Below are 18,453 nucleotides of genomic sequence, written 5' to 3' on the forward strand. Positions count from 1 at the left end.
CAAGGATGGAAGTGAGTGCTACCCATGGAAATCAGTGGAGAACACCAGCATCTTAGAAGTGGCTGGGCAGCAGCATGCCTACTGCTGTGCAAAAGTATCAGCAAAGATAGGATTTACTACTCTATTGTCATATTCCATGAGAAAAAAACATTTTGAAATAATCCTGCCAATGAAATGTCAGTGTAAATATAATATATTATTCCCATATTGCTGTTTTGGAGGTTGAGAGAGAGCAAGAGAGAGGTTCACAACAGCCATGCAATGGAGCCAATATCAATACTGCAGGTTACAGGTCAAATGCTTGTGAAGTTTGTCCTTGCATAATAGGTTTTAGGAAAAATAACAGGAGCTTTTTAAAAAAAACAAACAAATGTGTATTAAGTTAAGCATGTAAAATACACTCCTGATTTGATGAAGTGTTGAAATACCCTTGTGTTTGCCCAAAGGAAACAGAGTACTGCACTCATCTTTAAAGAGGTTTGTTTCCAACCCCTTAGTCTGATGCTGAACATCCATAGTAACTCACAGGATTTTAACTTTTGCTGGGCTGGTTGCTCACTCATGCTAGATTCGTTGCTTGCCCAGCCAGTAGGGACTGCAGCTAGAAAAGCGGGGATATTGCTTAAGAGGTTGCAAGGCTGCAGAATCCTGTGGATGGAAGGAATCAAGGAAAGCAGTCAAAGTACCTGAGGCTGCCTTTCATGGGAGAATACGGTAACTGGGGGGGGGGGGGGAGCGACAGGCCTAACACACACACACATATCCCATTTGTTGCAGTGCTTCCCAGGTTGAACAGACTGGCAGGAAAAGTAGTACAGTTTGCTCTTGAAATAAGCTGCCTGGGGCAGGATGAATTTTACAGCCTGAGGGCCACATGTCAGAGGCAGGTACAGCGTGAAGCAAAAGTGGATGGAACAATTAAAAGTACAGTTTACCTACATACAGTAAAATAGTTTCTGTACATCCTCCTGCACTCTCTCTATCAGTGGAAAAGAGGACCCACATATACCTGGAAGGGATGAAACTGTTGGTATATGTGGGCAAAAATTAATAAATTGCAGGGGTGAGGGGTTGACAGTTTCTTTACTGCCTTTTCTATAAGTGCCTCTCTTTGTGTGCCACAGGCCATACCTTAAAACATTAACTGGCAGCCCAGGTAGCCCAGGAGATGGGAAACTGCAAGCCTCAGCTCTGCCTCCTGAACTTGCAGAAGGAGCACAGACAATTGGGCAGGCTGTTGAGGAGGATGAAGAACTCTTAAGCCACATGTGTTGGATCCACCCTTAAGGTGGGGTGTGCTAGCCCTGCTGGACAGAGTGGGGCAGCAAAGGGAGGGGATTGTGTGGGCAGGTGGAGTCCCCCCAGCCCCAGGTGACTCCCGAGTGGAATAACGACTCAAGACAACGTGCTATGGGATTAAAATTGGCCACAGCTTTATTAAAGTTTCAGATGTAGGGAGACCTTGGCTTAGGCATTGGGAATTTATTCCTCCCAGTCCCTGGCCAGGGATCTGGGGAACATCAGGGTTATCCAGACTGTGTGAGGATTGGGCAGGCTCTGGAGAACATATGTTCAAGCAGAGAGCCCGCCCCCTGTTTTGCCACCATTGCAGGGAAGAGCAATGACATCCAATTGGCGTATGGCCAATGCCTCCCCTCAAAACAACCCCTTTAACAGGGTCACCGCTTCAGGCCCCCCCCCCCCATTAAGGGAAGATAGATTAAAGGATTCCACCCAATGCCTGAAACTGCCAAAGTTGTGACGTTTTGCTATGGGGAAGGCAAAACCTGTCAATGCAGAAAAATTCCTTTCCGGCCCTTCAACAGCGACCATGATGTAGCAGCGCCCGTGTACCTGTGGAGAAGAGATTAACCTGCAAAGGAAGGCTTAACTGAGGGAGGGCAGGATGGGAGAAGCTCTGGAGCCAACTGACGATTCCCAGGTAAGATCCACCCTCTATTGTGTGAGTATGGCGGTCCCTCCCCCTACCTGGCCAGGTCCCCTGGCAGCGCCTCCCCAGGTGGGATTGGGTAACTGCTTGAGGTAGGTTGTGACCTCCAGATATCCAGCCTGGGAAGGGCAAAGCCAGGCTATATGGCTGGGAGCCGCATAGGATCACGCAAAAGGCGCCCCCCATTTGATGTGGGGAGCGGTCATTCCTGTCTTACAATCTGTGGGACCGGTAATGATAAGTTTGGAGAGCGCTGCAGGGTCAGGGAGAGGTGTAGCATTTGGCAATTGTTAATTACAATTTACAATTTTTAAAAGGTTGCAGTTGTGTTCACAAGCTGCTTAACACCAACCAATCTAAGCGAGTGTTAGTTAGGCAGCTCAAATGTTTGCTTAATAGTACCCATGTTCTCCAACACTGAATCGATTTCAGTAGCTTACTCTGAAGCTATGGGAGTAAGCTACTGAGTAAGCTATGGGAAGAACTGGGGCAAAAGTAGCGTAATAATTCTTCTGAACAAGTAAGAATGCCTGTGCAAAGGCTTGCACAAATATCTTGCATGACCTGGGAGATGTCAGGTGGTAATGACCTCATCAAACACAGGTTTATGATATACCGCACATTTGTAGGGAGAGATTTCTCACGCAATGCTTTCATCACTGTTAATTGCACTCCTCTTTTATGTAGACAGGATTATGTTGTTGTGGCACAAAGGGGAGCCTGAAAAATGTAACCTTTAGTGTGAGTTTTGTTACCTCGCTCACATCAACTGCCACTGATCACCAATATTTTAAAATGATACTAGTTTGCTACTTACAAAGCTACAGTTCCAGCACCTTTGAAGAACTACAGTTCCCAATATTCTTTTTTTCTTTTAAGCATGTGTTTTAAATGTGCTGCAATGTGCACAGATACATCCTCCTAAAAGCTTAAGAATTATGTTTTTAGCATTTATGGAAACATACATATGTTGTGATGTCAGACATTTGTTGACATTTATTGCTCTTTTTTAATATTTCAAAAATCCCAAAGGGAAATGTTCAGAAACTGTTATATTTGTTGGCAAGTCTGCTGTAGTAGGGAATGATCTGTTGATCCCAAACACTCTCCCAGCTAAACTAACCTGGGTAACACCCAGCATCACAACATTGTATTTTACCAATGTTCGGCTTTGTTTATTCACTCACATCTAGCCCATTTATATCCCTCCCCAAGCAAAGATCCACAGTGGAGAAAATGACTTCAGGTCGACTGAAAATGAAAAATAGACCTTCAGCCTTCAGATGATCTCATCCAGCCCCTTCTTACAATGTTAAATAGGACCATTTACCCATCCTGGAGAAGTACTTCATAGTGGCTGGCCTTTGCCTTTGTTTACTTCTTATAGGGAAAGCGCAAGACTTGTTCAAGGGAAACACTTCAATGGAGCATAGGTAAGAACACTTCCCAAGTTTTTGTGTGTCCTGGAGCTCCTTTGGGCTTCAGCTGTGCTGTTTCAGCACATTCAGCCACCCCAACAGCAATAAGGACTGGCCAGGTAGACCTTAAGTGGGTCCTGCATGAATTCTGGAATGTAGTTCAGTAAACATTTAGGATGATGACACAACATAATCAATGGAGCAGTCTTGCCAGAAACCTTCTCTTTTAATACCAGCCAAATATATTAACAGAGATAACCATCAGCTGTGGCTTAACTCCACTGCTTTAGTACCACACCCCTTCATCCAGTCTTTGGCTCTGAAACAGGAGTAGCCAACACCCTCCAGATGTTATTGGACTACAATAATCAATGTTTTATATTTGCTGTTAGCCACCCTGAGCCACCCTGAGCCCAGTTTTTAAACTGGGAAGGGCGGGGTATAAATAAATTATTATTATTATTATTATTATTATTATTATTATTATTATTATTATTCCACATCAGCTGTGGGAAAGGGCAGTAGATCAATGGCAGAAGGTCTCAGGTTTAATCAGCAGCAACTGAAGGCAGGGCTGGGAATGCCACTTTCTGAAATCCCAGAAAGCTGCTGCCAGTCAGTGTCGGCTCAGTATAATGTCACTTCCTATGTTGCTCTGCAGCACTACACTGGCTACCCCTGCCCTAAAACTTTAGATTCTAAACTAGCCTTCCTTAACCTGGTGCCCTTTTAGATGTTTCACATTACAATTCTCATTGATGCCAGCCAGAATGGCCAATGAGTGATATTTGTCATTCACTAAAATACCTGGAGGGCACCAAGTTGGAGAATGAAGGATGAATGGAGATGGAGAGAAGCCCCAGAGACATAGTGTGAAAAGGGATATGCAATTCTGCACCCCACCCCAAAAGAGAGTCAAAGTGGATTATGCAGGTCTGAAAGACCAGGCCTACATACATCAAATGTAATCGCTGACTTGGGCCAATGGTTTTGTGAAACTATCATCGTATTCTGGGTGTAACATTTTGTACAGCACTCAAAATCTGTCTTCGTGCTTTTGAGGAATCTTATCTGGAAATGACCCAGTGATTAATTTAAAAGTACACCCACACCATTTCAAGATATGGCGTCCTAGCATATGTTTGTTCTAGCTTTGCTTGAAAAATGTATGAGGCTTTCTGTTGTTCAGATTACAATTAAACGTTGTGGTTGCACAGTGCTGGTAGATTACATTTCATTGCCGTGTTTAACCTCTCTCTTTCTCTGTGCTCTAGATGAATCATGTTAAGCAGAAGTGGAACAAAAAGAAATATTATTCACACAGCACATGCTGAAGAAAAAATATCTAGAATTTATCTGGCTTAGCCTTCAGTATAAACATACTAACTAGGGAGAAAGCCCCTTTCAACAAAATGAGACTTGCTGCCGTGTCAACATTGCATAGGATTGCAAAGTTAATATGGTATATCTTTTGGCTTTGATTTTGCATCAGTGTTAATGTTTTCCCGTAGTTAACCAAGCTAAGAAAACAGCAAGCTTTCACACAGCTAAGATGTTTGGCAAGAAGTTCTCTGAATAGAGAGGGGCGGAGAAGCAGCACAAAAGTTCTATGAATGTGTGTCTGTTATGCAACAAGCCCTGTGCAATTCCTCTTTTGGATTGTGGCAGTTATTTTGACTCTGCTAATCTTGGCAAGTATTGGGTGTGTTCATAAAGTATGCTTGAAATCTTCGGGGGGGGGGGCGGGAATCTTCACCTAGAAGCACTCAAAACCAGCAAGGTAATTTGAAGGGATTCAGTTAAACAGAATGGAGGGAGCTCAGTATCAGATAATTCCCATTATCCCCTTTTTGTAGTTGCCCTTAAGCTAGTTATCTAACATCACACAAAGTTCACAGCCTGATCAAGGTACATTTTCTGCAGGTAGTTATTTGCTCACAGTTTTGTTTTTTTGTCAGGACTCTGAACAGAGTTGTGTAAATGGCTGATTCAGCTATTTGCCACTCACATCTAAACTCAGGCTATGTACACACCAGCCGCTCAAAAAGCAGTGAGTTCATTCCTGCCACTATCCCCACCCCCCGCCATCCCAGCGTTTCAAGTCACTTTTTATGTTGCTCTTCACACTAGAGAGGAGGCATGGATGTCTTCACCTGGTGCCCATTACCTGATTCGTTCCCCAGTGCCAAATTCCAATTCATGGAAGCTGTCATTTGCATGTGCTGTCACTTGTTGCATGTGCAACAGCTTCCTGAAATGTACACACCACTTCAGTTTAACCATGGCTTCCGTTTGCTCATTGGATGGAAGATGGTAAGAGCAAAAGAGCAACAGATGGGGCCATTTCTCAAGAAACTACACAGCACCTATGCATTGCGGCTAATGTCTTCTTCAAAACAGCAGAGGTGGGAGCACTCTGCAGCCAGAGTCAGCGGTAACATATACACAGCCTCAGAATAAATCCTTTTGCCAAAGGATTAAAAAAGCAGGGGCATTACTGTGTAGAGGTCCCAAGCAGCTGAAAAATGATCTAGTTGAGAACATTTTGCTTCCTTCTTGCCTCCACATTGACCTCAAGGAACAAAGAGGAATGCATTTGAAGCTTTTGCTAACACAAAGATGTGTTGGATTTCAAACAAATGCGAAACTAATCTTGCCTCTGGCAAGTGTTCAGAAATGGGAATTACTAGTTTCCCAACAGCTGTGTTAGTCTTCAAATTAATTATTACTAAGCAGACCGATCCTGTGCACATTTACTCAGAAGTAGACCCTGAGGTGTTCCACTTCCTCCCACATAAAAGTTTTTAAACGGGAGCCTCCTGAACTCATTTTTAGTAGATGCATGAGGATAAGCAGAATGTAGAGCTCTACAGTGCCATAGCGGTACAAGCTGTGGAGTGGAGCCACTCTCTTGACACCAGAGCCACCTCTGCTACTTTCTTGCATGGGAGTAGAACTGGGCTATGTGAATACTGGATTGGCTCCACTGGGCATTCACATAGCCCTTCTCCGACTACTGACCCATCTCTATCCTGGTCAGGTCAGCCACAACAATGCCAGCATTGGGAGGCTGGTTCTTCCATGCTATATTACCTGGGAAACTACAGCTAAGTGTGTACACACTTGATTCCAGTGGGGCTGTTCAGAACAAACAGCCTTTGCGGAGCGTTACGATTTTTGTGTGTGTGTGAGAGAGAGTAAACAGGCCAAAAGTTGACAAAGGGAGTTTTCAGTGCAGCGGGGGATCACCGCCTTAAAGGAACAAGCTGGAGGTGTAAACCTTTGCCCCACTACAAGCCAGAAACTCACATTATCATTCGAAAATATGCCTTTTATGCATTAGTCCAAAGTGAACAGCTAAGAGAAGACAAATCTTCCATTCATGTAGAAGTCACTCTAATTATGCAATTATACACTGCAGACGCAACATACGTCACACTAGTAACTGGTAGAAGTGCTGGATCAGGCACAATGCCTGTCACACTGGAACAACACCATGGTAACAGCTACCATTGGTAGATGACAATGCCTTTAAAAAAACAACTTGTCTGCATGCACCCATGTCCTACAACCTTGGGTCCTGAGATGTTGTTGAAGTATGATCACCCTCAGCCACCATGACCAATGGTCTGAGATGACAGGAGTCCAAAAGCACCCTAAGGTTGGGGAAGGCTGACCAAAAACTTGTTAGGTTTCAACCCTTTCCACTGGATTTTCTCTCAGGGTTGGAGAACCTCAGGCACAAGAGCTGAAAGGTCCTTCTACCTAGCCCTCAGAACTGTCTCCTGAACGCAATCATCAGTGCTTTCGTCTGACTAAAATGTGCCCTTGAGCTCTAATAATACCTCTGAGGGAAGTGTGAGTTTGTGTAGCAATTAGGCCACTGCAGGGAGGTAAGATTAGCATATCTTGCTCCACCTACGTTTGCTCCTGGCGCTGCCCAACACTGGCCTGTGACCTTCAGAAGGTTTTATAGAATTGTAGAGTTGGAAGGGTCATCAAGCGCAACCCCCTACAATTTAGGAATATTTGGCCCAACATGGGGCTCGAACCCTTGATCTTGACTCTTATGCTCTACCAGCTGAGAATGCAGCCCTTGGGCTGAAAATGCCCCTCAGCTCTGCTCTAGAAGCTACAGTTTGGAGGGTGTGTGTGTGTGTGTTGCAATCTGACTTCAGTGTGCATGCAAATAAATGCATACGTGAGTGTCATGCCCTTCTACCTCATCCCCTCAATAAATGTCTATATACACAGAATAAATGTTTATGGGGGGGTGTGACCCGCATCTGTTATATAGGAAGAACAGCTGAAACGATTGTGATATTGTGCTTTCCTCTTTTTCTTTTATAAAGCAAATAGCTATAGTCAGATTACTGTCAAGCAGGTGAAAGAGAATCTCCAACTATATGGAAGGGAATGGTCTAGCATTGGAGTGGCGAGAAGAGAAGCAATACACACACACACAAAAATGTATGTGTCTCTATTCTCATCTGTGACATATAACAAGGATAAGAAGCTATACTTCCTGTGGTGCATTTTGAGTGATTTTAGCATCATTCAGCTGCTAAAAATAGAGTCAGGAATTGGAGAGAAGGACTGCTGAAAGCATTACTCAATATTTACAGGGAAACATAAGTTGCCAAGTTATCATGAGTTACTGGCACGCACATTTGAGCCCAATCATTAGGAAAGCTATGTCCTTACATGACTACAAAAAATGAAATCATCGTACTATTAGTTCTGCATGATCTACTTTCCAAGCACCTGTGATGTTGAAATTCACAGCCAGTTGTTCAGATGATGGGGTGCATGGGGTGCTAGGAGTGGAGTAGTACTTCTGGTAGTGGACATGATGTGCTCTTTCTGGGGTAGTTTGTCCCCCCTCAGTCCCGACTCTGCACTCAGCTCTCACCTGTGGCTCCTAGAAGCTGTTAGCATAGGACAGTAGCCACACCCTGGGAAGAGCTTCACCTGGCCGGCTAAACCAGGTGAGGATAGCCAGTGGGTCTCAAACCCTCAGTGAGTCTGGGACTTCCCCTGCATGTGAAGACAGTCTCCAACAGGTTGAGCGGACAAGACCAATAGTGGGTCCACTGATCAGGAAGATGATTGCTGTATTGTAGAGGGGAGTGAGTAGCAAATGGGGTTCAACCACATCTGAAGGTAGCTAGGAGGAGAAGGAAAACTCTAATCCTAAACCTCCGCTGCCAAGCGGGATATCTGTGGGAGAAGAAATGGCTAAGGAGTAAACCCTATACAAATCCAGAGTCCCTAAGATGGTTGGATGGCGCCTTGAACGCTTCCTTCCAGCAACTCCTGTAGCCAAGCTGGTTCCCAGCACATTGCTCTGCTTTCCTTTGGGCCACATCCGTGAGGCCAAGAGGTGGGGGTCTTGTCATCTGCCCAGGCTTGCGCCCTGGAGTGCTGCTAATGCACCAGTTTGACTTCACCCCTGGAGGCATACTCCATTGTTTACCAAGACAGATAGAAACCAATCCCAAATGCTCAGATGATAAGAAACATGACTTCCCACAATGATTTATATGCATAAGCATACTATACCATTCACAGAAGATTGTCATATGGAAGAGATACTATTGCCCTGTTCTCTCTTTTGTTGTTATTGCTGGTAAAAACATTGTGTGTATAGGTATTGGGGAACTCTACTCCAAGAAGATGGGAGTAAGATCAATTCAAAGCTTTTAATTCAGCTATATCTAGTATCCATTCTGGGAAATTGTTCATTGGTCCACTGTGCACTTGGACACCTCTTAAGATATCATAATCATTTTTTTACGTGATGATTCCTGAGATCAAGGAGCCGGGTTTTTACCTGTTTGGATACAACTGGATTCCATGTTCAGTCCAAGATGGTGAACTGAACCCTTTCAAAATTGTACTGATTTTTCTTTCTTAGGACTTCCAATCTATGCCAGATACAGTACAAGCCTGCTAGTAATTAATGTTTTAGGAAGGTCCTAAAATCTATAACGCTGTGTGCGCATAAACCTCTGTTCACGTGATGTATTAACATGTACACAACTTGCTTTTATGTGTGTGCATTATTCCACCTGCACTTGGGACTGCTTCATCAATGCAAGGGAGGGTGTGGTGAAGAGAGGCTGAAAAAGGAGTCATAAAGCTTTCCATGGAGAAGCTGTGGCTTTTCACTACAGAAACAAACCCACACCTCTTCCCTCCTAAGAGCTGCAAAGAACAAACAAGCAAAAAACCCAACTGACTGCAAAGCTGGTTATACAGGCTTAAATACTTTTGTTGCTGCTACAGCTAGACAACCCTCTACTTCCCTTTCCCTCCATTTGCCTGATTAGAAATATCTTTGCCACAACATGCAAATAATCAGTATTGCCTGTTTCAAAAGGTTACGTGTCACTCAGGTCCTCTAAGTCTAAGCATGCGTGCAAGGCCTATGGAGATGAGGACTGGCTTTGCATCAACATGTTTACTCTTGAATTTTTAAACATACAGATTGCTGCTGCAGTCTAAGGCCAGTCTTCAAGAAGTCAGGCAACTGTTTGCCTTGCTTTTAGTCAAAGATTGGGAAGTACACCCAAAGATCTTACAGATCGTCTATTAGGCAAATTGCATTCCAAGTACTGGCACTAGCTACCCCAAATGAGAAATGATATTCATTTACGGATGCTGCGATATGCGAAAAGCAAATGAAAGCGAGCAGCAGAGAACGTTTATGTGAGCAAGCATTGCATTGTCTCCTCATGACAAGGTAGTATAAGTGCAATTAGATTTCTTTATAGAATTTGTAATAAATTTACCCACGTTATGACTCACCAAATATTTGCATGATGCCAGAATTCATCCTATGGTTGAAAACGCAGAAAATTTTTCTAGAGCAGGGATGGAGCCACAATTAGGGAGCCACTAAAGAAGTCCATTTTGTTATTTGTTTTTTAAGAAGGGTGTTTGTGAAGGGCGATGGATTGCTAAGATATTTTTGCATGTGTGTACAAACTGACTGCCTTGCGAGAAGGAAATTTCTCTCCAGTGAGCCATCAATGTGACTCTTAGCACCTCCATCTGCCTGTATAATTTCTCTATGCTCTTATTTCTCTGTATCCAAAACTGTGCATTGCAGTGTATTACCATTATTGGGTTCAGACTGTACACAGAACAATTTAAGTCTGGACCTTTTTCTGTCTCTCTCTCTCCCTCCTCCATCCCTGCTCTAACAAATGATCCGTGTTGTCAATTCTGCTGTGTCAGCTTCCTGATCAGCAGGAAGGTAGAAAACTCATATGGGTAAATTGTGTAACCATTCAAGACAGTTTTACCTTAAAAAAAAAAAAAAAAGCTTAATTGCAGGGAGTTTTAATTTCTTTGAAGCAATGTAAACAATACTTTTTAATCCACTTGTCATCACTTCATTGAAAGTTGTTGAGGACTAATGGTTTGCTGCCAAGAAGAAAAAGAAAAAGCTTACATAAGGCAAATACAATGCAATTGTTACTTTGTAGGTAGTAACTATTTTGGGGCACCATTGAAAAGCTGCTCTGTAAACATGAAACTGCATTTTTCTAGACATTTGACTACATTTAACATTATACAGTCGTACCTTGGTTGATGAACGCCTTGCGACTTGAACGTTTTGGCTCCCAAGCACCGCAAACCTGGAAGTGAGTGTTCCGATTCACAAACGTTCTTTGGAACCCAAACATCCAATGCGACTTCCTGCAGCCAATAGGAAGCCATGCCTTGGTTTCCAAACATTCTGGAAGTCGAACGGATTCCGTTCAACTTCCGAGGTACCACTGTAGTCTTAAAATATGGAGATATCTTAAGTGTTATGACCCATGCTAGGACTACCAATGAACAGCTGAATGAAAGACCCAAGGGCTGCCAGCTTAAAGCTCAAGGACAGAAGCATTTGACCCACTTTGTAATTACAGAAGCCAAAGCCTGTTCCTGCACTAAAACACATTTCCCCACCTTATGCAAACATTTTTAATTGATTGCAAATCGTGTCCCCCTGTTTATCTTCAATGCTTTAAAAGTAGCCACTCAAATCACTGTTTTAACAAGTGCTTAAGAGTGGCATTAGAAAGCAGGTGCGCTACCATAACCTCATACCACATTTAAGGTACGAGTCATCATTATTTCTTCAAATAGCAAACTTGCTGGCCCCACTGCAGTGAATGGAGCTACCTTAGTATTATTGTTTATATACTCCAGCTTTATTCTCCAAGGAGCGTAAAGTAGCATAAATAGTTCCAGCCCTCCTCATATAATCCCCACAAAACGACCCTGTAAGGTAGGTCAGGCTGACTGCCAACCTGAAAGTGCAGAACAATAATTAAATTGTTTTATTTAACGTACAGAAAGGGGCGCCATTCTTTCACCCTATTTTCAAGTAATGAAATATATACGTAGTTCTTCCATCTCCCTGCCCTGCCACAAGTAGAAAGGAAAGCTGCATGCTCTAGTTGGTAGAGTTATTCATCGGGAATTGCATGCATTTTTTGCATCTCTTCATTATTCTACCTTTTATCTACATAGCCCTGTCTTATGACTCATCACTTCCTTTTGATGACTCATCACTTTCTGCTGATTCTTATCTTAGGACATGGGTTGCTGAACAGGTATAAAATTGTGCGTGTATATGTGTATGCACATACAGGTATATATCTATAGAATACAACTTCAAGCAGAGAGGCAGAGGGAGCAATAAAGGTAAAGGTACCCCTGCCCGTACGGGCCAGTCTTGACAGACTCTAGGGTTGTGCGCCCATCTCACTCAAAGAGGCCGGGGGCCAGCGCTGTCCGAAGACACTTCCGGGTCACGTGGCCAGCGTGACATCGCTGCTCTGGCAAGTCAGAGCCGCACACGGAAACGCCGTTTACCTTCCCGCTAGTAAGCGGTCCCTATTTATCTACTTGCACCCAGGGGTGCTTTCGAACTGCTAGGTTGGCAGGCGCTGGGACCGAGCGACAGGAGCGCACCCCGCCGCGGGGATTCGAAATAGGAGGTGCTAAACCCTTTCCCAGCCCTGTCACCACAACACCTTCCTGAAACTGAGCTCCCTTTTCCAGTCTCCAAGCCCAGACAGGGGGAAAAAAGCAGCTGGCTGAGAAAAGTTCACTAGCCTCTCTAGTTTGCTCTTCTTCCACTTGAAATGACTACTCCCCACATTTTAGGTCTGTATGGTGCATTTTGTGCCTTAAGCCTAAACATCTATCCTGCATTTAACAAATGAGACAAATCAGTCCAATAATTATTTTTCTTTAATTTTTTTTTTTTTTTTTTTTTTGGAATGGCGTGATAGCTATCTGACAACATTTGAGGTGTTTAAACAGCTTGTGCTATCGTGAAGTTTTCCCTCTTTTGTTATACAGCAACCAAACCATTATATGATATGCAGCAGAAGTTTGAAACTATAAACTGAATTATAGGCACACAAAAGGCTCCACTGTAAGCACACACCTTAGCAACCACACTGCTCACAAATACTTATATTCATCCAGTATGAAAGCAGCTTTATCATGCGATATGCTACATTTCGTTTATCCTGTGGAATTGGATAGACGGGACTTCAATGACAACAGACCTATCCTTACAGGTTTGTTCACCTGACACTCCCCATTAAGAACCGCCCCTCCCCACCCCAAACCCCAAAATTGTCAGTAAAACCTTCTCTTTAGAAAGAGCTCCCTTCAAAATGGTGCTGTATGGCATCTCATGTTATAGACCAGCAATTTAACACAGAGATACGCTGCACACTGTATAACCATGATGCAGTCTCTTCTATGGATAGTTGTTCTTTATTATTTTTCTTAAAAGCATGGGTTTTTTAGCAGCAACTCTTGGTAAAAACCAAAACCAAAATCTTCAAAGTGTTTAGCAATACTGTATCCAAGATAGTGCCCCACTAAAAAAAAACACTCCGGTTTCAAGGAATGGTTCATAGGAATGAAAAAAAGCTATAGAGAAACAGACCAAAAAAAGCCAAGACTGAGGTGATAATACTATTTTCAATTCTGAAAAACCTAATTCCTGCTTCAATGCATGATTGAATATATTTAGTTGGGAAAAGCAGTCTCTTTACAGTTTACATATGGAAACCACACCCAAGAATGGATTTAAAGGGGGAAGCCATATTAAAGCATCATGGATTTCCTCTTTAAAATGTGCACTATGAACTACAGTCGTACCTTGGTTTCTGAACAGCTAAGTTCTTGAATGTTTTGGCTCCCGAATGCCGCAAACCCAGAAGTGACTATTCCGGTTTGCAAACTATTTTTGGAGGCCGGACGTCTGACGGGGCTTCTGATTGGCTGCAGGAGCTTCCTGTAGCCAATCAGAAGCCATGCTTTGGCTTCCAAATATTTTGGAAGTCGAACAGATTCCCAGAATGGATTCCATTCGACTTCCAAGGTACGACTGTGCTCTCTCTAGCTGAGTAATTTTGTTCTTTTTGGAGCTGAACTCAAAGCAGTGACCCCCTTCTCTTCAATGTTATTATTAAAGAATACCTGAATGCCCATCACAGATTGGCGTCTGCCCAAATGGCAAACGTACCACCCCTCTTTTTGCAGCCACAGAACCACATTATTGCTGGGCAAAAGCTACCAAAACAAAACACAAAAAAGACTGAATTATGAAAATAGATTAAGCAGCACTGGTATTCTCCTATTGCTTTACAATTTGGGGGTTGTGCGCAATTAGGTCATATTCAGAGCAGACCCATTAAAATCAGTAATTAGTAAAGTCCATTATTTCAGTGGACTATTTTGAGTATAACTTAACTAGATGCAACCTTTTATGCAAGGTCTCCAAAATACTTGGCAAAAACCAATTATTTTTGTAAAACATAACCATGAAAACCACCTGGAATCTTATATAAGAGATGTTTGTACTTAGGAGATGTTTGTACATAAGAGGCTGTATTCACAAGTGAATATTCCAGTGAAGCAGCAATTGAGATCCACAATAACTTCCAAACTATTCACATTAAATAACTGGCATAGCTATGAAGTAAACTGCATGCCAAATACCATGTGGTTACACCTAGATCATTCTTGATCCTAAAAAAGGCAACTCTTTTCCAGAAACAGCTTCAGAAGTTTGTTTGAATGTTTTGAGATGTCCTGTATCTTTGTTTTTGTAATTTTGTTTTTGAATTTCAAAAACCAGTTTATGAAGTTGTTTTGGGTAAATCTTCCTAAAAAGTAGCAAAAGCAAAAGAGCTACATTTTATCAAACACTTCCACACACAAAAAACGCTTCCTCTACTTTGTCCCCTTTATATACAGATCACCTTCAGTAGTATTTTTTGGCATGTCGCACACTTCGGAAAAGTGACAATTTTGGAGGGCTTCATTATAGTGGTTTTTCAGGTCGGTGTACAAAGCAACTGTTTCTCCCGTGTGTGGAAATTCCATCAGCTTCTCGTTGAGCAGTATCTGGATCTTGTACTCTTCCTTTGGAGTTGTGGCTTGATCACAGTGATAAAGCACAAACAACAGGTTTGCGGCGTAAGGGACGATGCGGCCACTACGAAATTTCCGGTGCATCTGCCTGTGGTAGTTGTTAGCTTTAAGAGGCTCTTTGTCTTTGAAGTAGCCCATGAGAGCAAGGAGAGGTTGAAGGGTTTCTGCATGTCCAAACTGGAGGATCACGGGAGAGGAAATAGGCTTCGAACTAGAAAGTTTAAAAGCCAAGCAAAAGATGGTTAGTCAGATGAATCTAAGGGTGGATCTACACATAGGGAAAAACACACGCTATAAATAAGTCAGAAATTAAATCATTATAACAAAAGAAAAGGAAATGCTATGGAAAATCACATAATTTTTTGTTACTCTCCAGCACCATCTGGTGTTGCATGTTTATAACGCATTCAAAACGCTGTTTTTTGACTAATGTAGTGGAGTCCCAAGCAGTGAGGCACAACTACTGTATAGTTACAAGAATTAGCCAACTATGCTACTGTAAAAGAGTTGTTTTACTTTTGGTGGTCTGAACCATAGGAACGGCATTTGACTGCTAAAAAACACTTGGTCAAGAAATCATTTTAATAAATAATAATAATAATAATAATAATAATAATAATAATAATATGTTTGTGGTGGCCTGGGAATCCGATTCAGAGGCTGAACCGGAGGAACCCCAGCCTGCACAGGAGTCCCCGCCTCCAGGGCCGGCTGAGCTGGGGCAGGGCCTTGATTCTGAAGCGCCTGCACCTGTGCCGGATCCTCAGGAGCAGACACCAGGTGAATCCACTCTGGCTCCGGAGGCGATTGAGGACGCATTGCCTACAGGTGCACCTCTCCCAGCCCTGTCAGGGGAAGGTGAGTCTCCCCCTGGGTCCAGTAACCCTCCGGCCTCTTCTGAGCCGGCTCAGGGCAGAGAGGCGGAGGGAACTGGTTTCTCCCAAGAGGAGTGCTCGCCTTAAGGCCAGGAGAGGCGGGTCACCTGGGGGCCGGGACCGCCCCTGGCCTCAGAGAAGATAAAGGCCAGTCAGCCCGGTCCCAGGTTGCAGGAGCAACGTCGTTAAAGAGCTGTTTTGACCAGCACCCAGTCCTGTTCCTTCAGAGTTCCTGTCCTTGCCCAGCTCCTTGCTTTGGACCCCGCCTCGCCCGTGGAGGACAGACTACCGACCCTCGACCCAGGTCCTGGACCTCGCCCCACGGTAACCTCCCCCCGGGACCAGCAATATGTTATTTTTAAGAAAAGAACTAGAAGATTACAGAGTTCAATCTCATTCCCGGTTAAGAGATGACCTGCAGTTACAGCTGAGATCATGTGGATATTGGGGTGCAGCGGAAGAGAGCAATTGTCTAAAGAGAATGAATGGCAAAGCAGAGAATGTGCAACTCGCAACTCATCTACAGATGATGCGCTCACTCTGTAATGATTTTTTTGGCACATGAATGGCAACTACTTCATTCATCCTATTGTCACAGCTTATCTTGGATTAGTTTCTCTCCACTGCTACCCACCTGTTTAGAACGGCCATGTTATGGACCTTTCTCCCTGTACAACATACTAAAAATCCAACTGTTCCTCTCTGTCCTCGTGGCTACAACTCTGGTTCATGTAAGCCCTCTGGCCTCTTCCCCTTTCATATCTTAGTCCTCTCCCGTCTATCGAGAAACCAAAACCAAAATTATTCTCATTTCTCACTGATCTGACCACATCATTTGTTTCCTTCCCTGACTTCCCATTATTTCTATAGTCAATAGAAAGCCTGGCCTTCAAGACCTCTCTCTGCCCCTACTCAACCTATATTTTGACTCCTATTTCTCATTTTATCTCTGCCCATGATCTCCACTCCTCAAACCTTGACAGTCAACTGACCAAATGCCTGTTTCGTTTCAGATTGTAAGTTCCTAGAGCGTCTATGTTGCTTATGTAACTCTAATGTACCGTGGTGATGGTACAATATAAAAAAGTAATGCAAAAGCAACTGTCTAGTTTCTTCTCCCCAAAACTATTATCATCACTACTATTTATAGTTAATATATTTTTTAGAAAATTTAAAGGTCTGAGATCCCATGTTACTCATGATTCCATGATGTTATAGTAAAGCAGAATGTCAACTCCAGTATTTTTATTCGTTGTATGCTTTGAAGTAAGGTTGTGGATTTTCCTCAGTTTTATTGTTTTATCTTTATGTGAACTGCTTTGAGGTGTGCCCCCCGCATCAAGCGGTGTATACATTTTAAGAAATGAATAAGTATGTTTAGAGTTCCAGCTAAACCAAGCTTCTCAGTAATAAGCTTGATAAGATACTTATTACATTATGCTGTCCCTACCTTTAGAAGCTTGTAACATAATCTATATAAAGGAACATATAGGTGTTACTATAATTTGCATTAGGGGACATCATGCTTTACATATGTTGTGTTTTGTGAATGGAATAAACAAAGCCCAGATCATAAATCCAGGTTTTCATCACAATTAAATGTAAAAACTTTCAAGTCTTAGAATTATTAGCAGCAGCTATGACAAGCGTACGAAGACCAAGCAACAAGCCAAAGCTAAAATACAGTTTTTAATTCAACAGAGGAAAGTTCTTGGTACTTTAAGTTAACCTGTAACTTCAAAAAGGAAATAAAATGTAACTACTTGTTTGACCTGTCCCATTTAGAGAAGAATGCTTTGAAGTATCCTGTTTCTGAAGTTTAAAAATGACACTTTGACATAATAAAGTACTGCATAAGTTATGTGATATCCTCAGTTCTTTATAACTGGTCGCAAGCTTTAAGGAAATAAGATAGATTACTCATTTCTCCTAGAATTCATATACATATTTTTGTGCTTATGGTGGGGTAGTACAGAAGAAATTCCCCACCATACTGTGATTTAGCAAGCCCAAGAAGTCAGACTAAAAACTGTTTTTACGTAAGGAAATGAAGGTATACAATATCTGACCCACAATTACTGACCCAATGCAAGTAACAAATACCAAATTTCCTTCTTTCTTTTCTTTATTTTATTAAGAAAACCAACACAAGTGAATTTAGTCTTTGGTCAGGATGAACATTTTAGCTGTTTAATGAGATGCCTCCTTTACCAAAGTCATTGCTTCCTATAGTCTTCTGCCATGTGGCTAGTGCTTCTTACATGCTTCTTACATGCAGGTTTCTCTTATGCATAGCCTAATAAGGCGCATAAAAATAAGCTAGGTAACTCCAACATAAAACTCAAATAAATGAAGCCTGTACCAATGCGCTACCGCACATTTTTGAACACTGATCAGAAATCAGTATCAAAATTCTGGGAGCAGAAATGTTTCTGCCAACATCTGACATCAGAAAGAACAGCACAAATTGCTTTCTGTTTAGTAAACTATCACAGCAAACAGATCTTTGTTCTTTTTCTTTAGGCAAAAGGTGATGTTTGGCACTTTCGTCTGTTGGCTGCCAGCTTAAAAGCCTCACCCACAAATGAAGGCAGTGTCTGACTGGTTTAGAAAGAAGGCGTTTCTCTCAAGCATGAACTCAGGAGTTTAATACCTAATGAGATAGTCCACTGTTTCTAAAATTCTCTAGCTTTGTGTAATAAGAGTTTGGGAGTAACGTACAAACCCATTCAGTAAAGAGATATCG

At 42.6% G+C, this 18,453-nt stretch overlaps 1 protein-coding gene and 1 long non-coding RNA gene across 2 annotated transcripts in view; one reads left to right on the forward strand and one right to left on the reverse strand.

The window, feature by feature from the left end:
* Nucleotides 1-18,393, forward strand: LOC310679053. The gene is made up of 3 exons (XR_014512101.1): nucleotides 1-11; nucleotides 1,827-1,942; nucleotides 18,231-18,393. It is a non-coding gene; the product is annotated as an uncharacterized lncRNA (long non-coding RNA).
* MINPP1 (multiple inositol-polyphosphate phosphatase 1) overlaps nucleotides 13,146-18,453 on the reverse strand; it is a 19,813-nt gene continuing 14,505 nt past the window's right edge. The window contains exon 5 of the mRNA XM_083443686.1: nucleotides 13,146-15,043. Coding sequence (XP_083299812.1) covers nucleotides 14,632-15,043 — 412 coding nt within the window. The 3' untranslated portion in view covers nucleotides 13,146-14,631. The remainder of the gene's footprint in view (nucleotides 15,044-18,453) is intronic.

The sequence above is a fragment of the Podarcis tiliguerta genome (assembly GCF_965153285.1).
Source record: "Podarcis tiliguerta genome assembly, chromosome: 5".
In the NCBI taxonomy this organism is placed as follows: domain Eukaryota; kingdom Metazoa; phylum Chordata; class Lepidosauria; order Squamata; family Lacertidae; genus Podarcis; species Podarcis tiliguerta.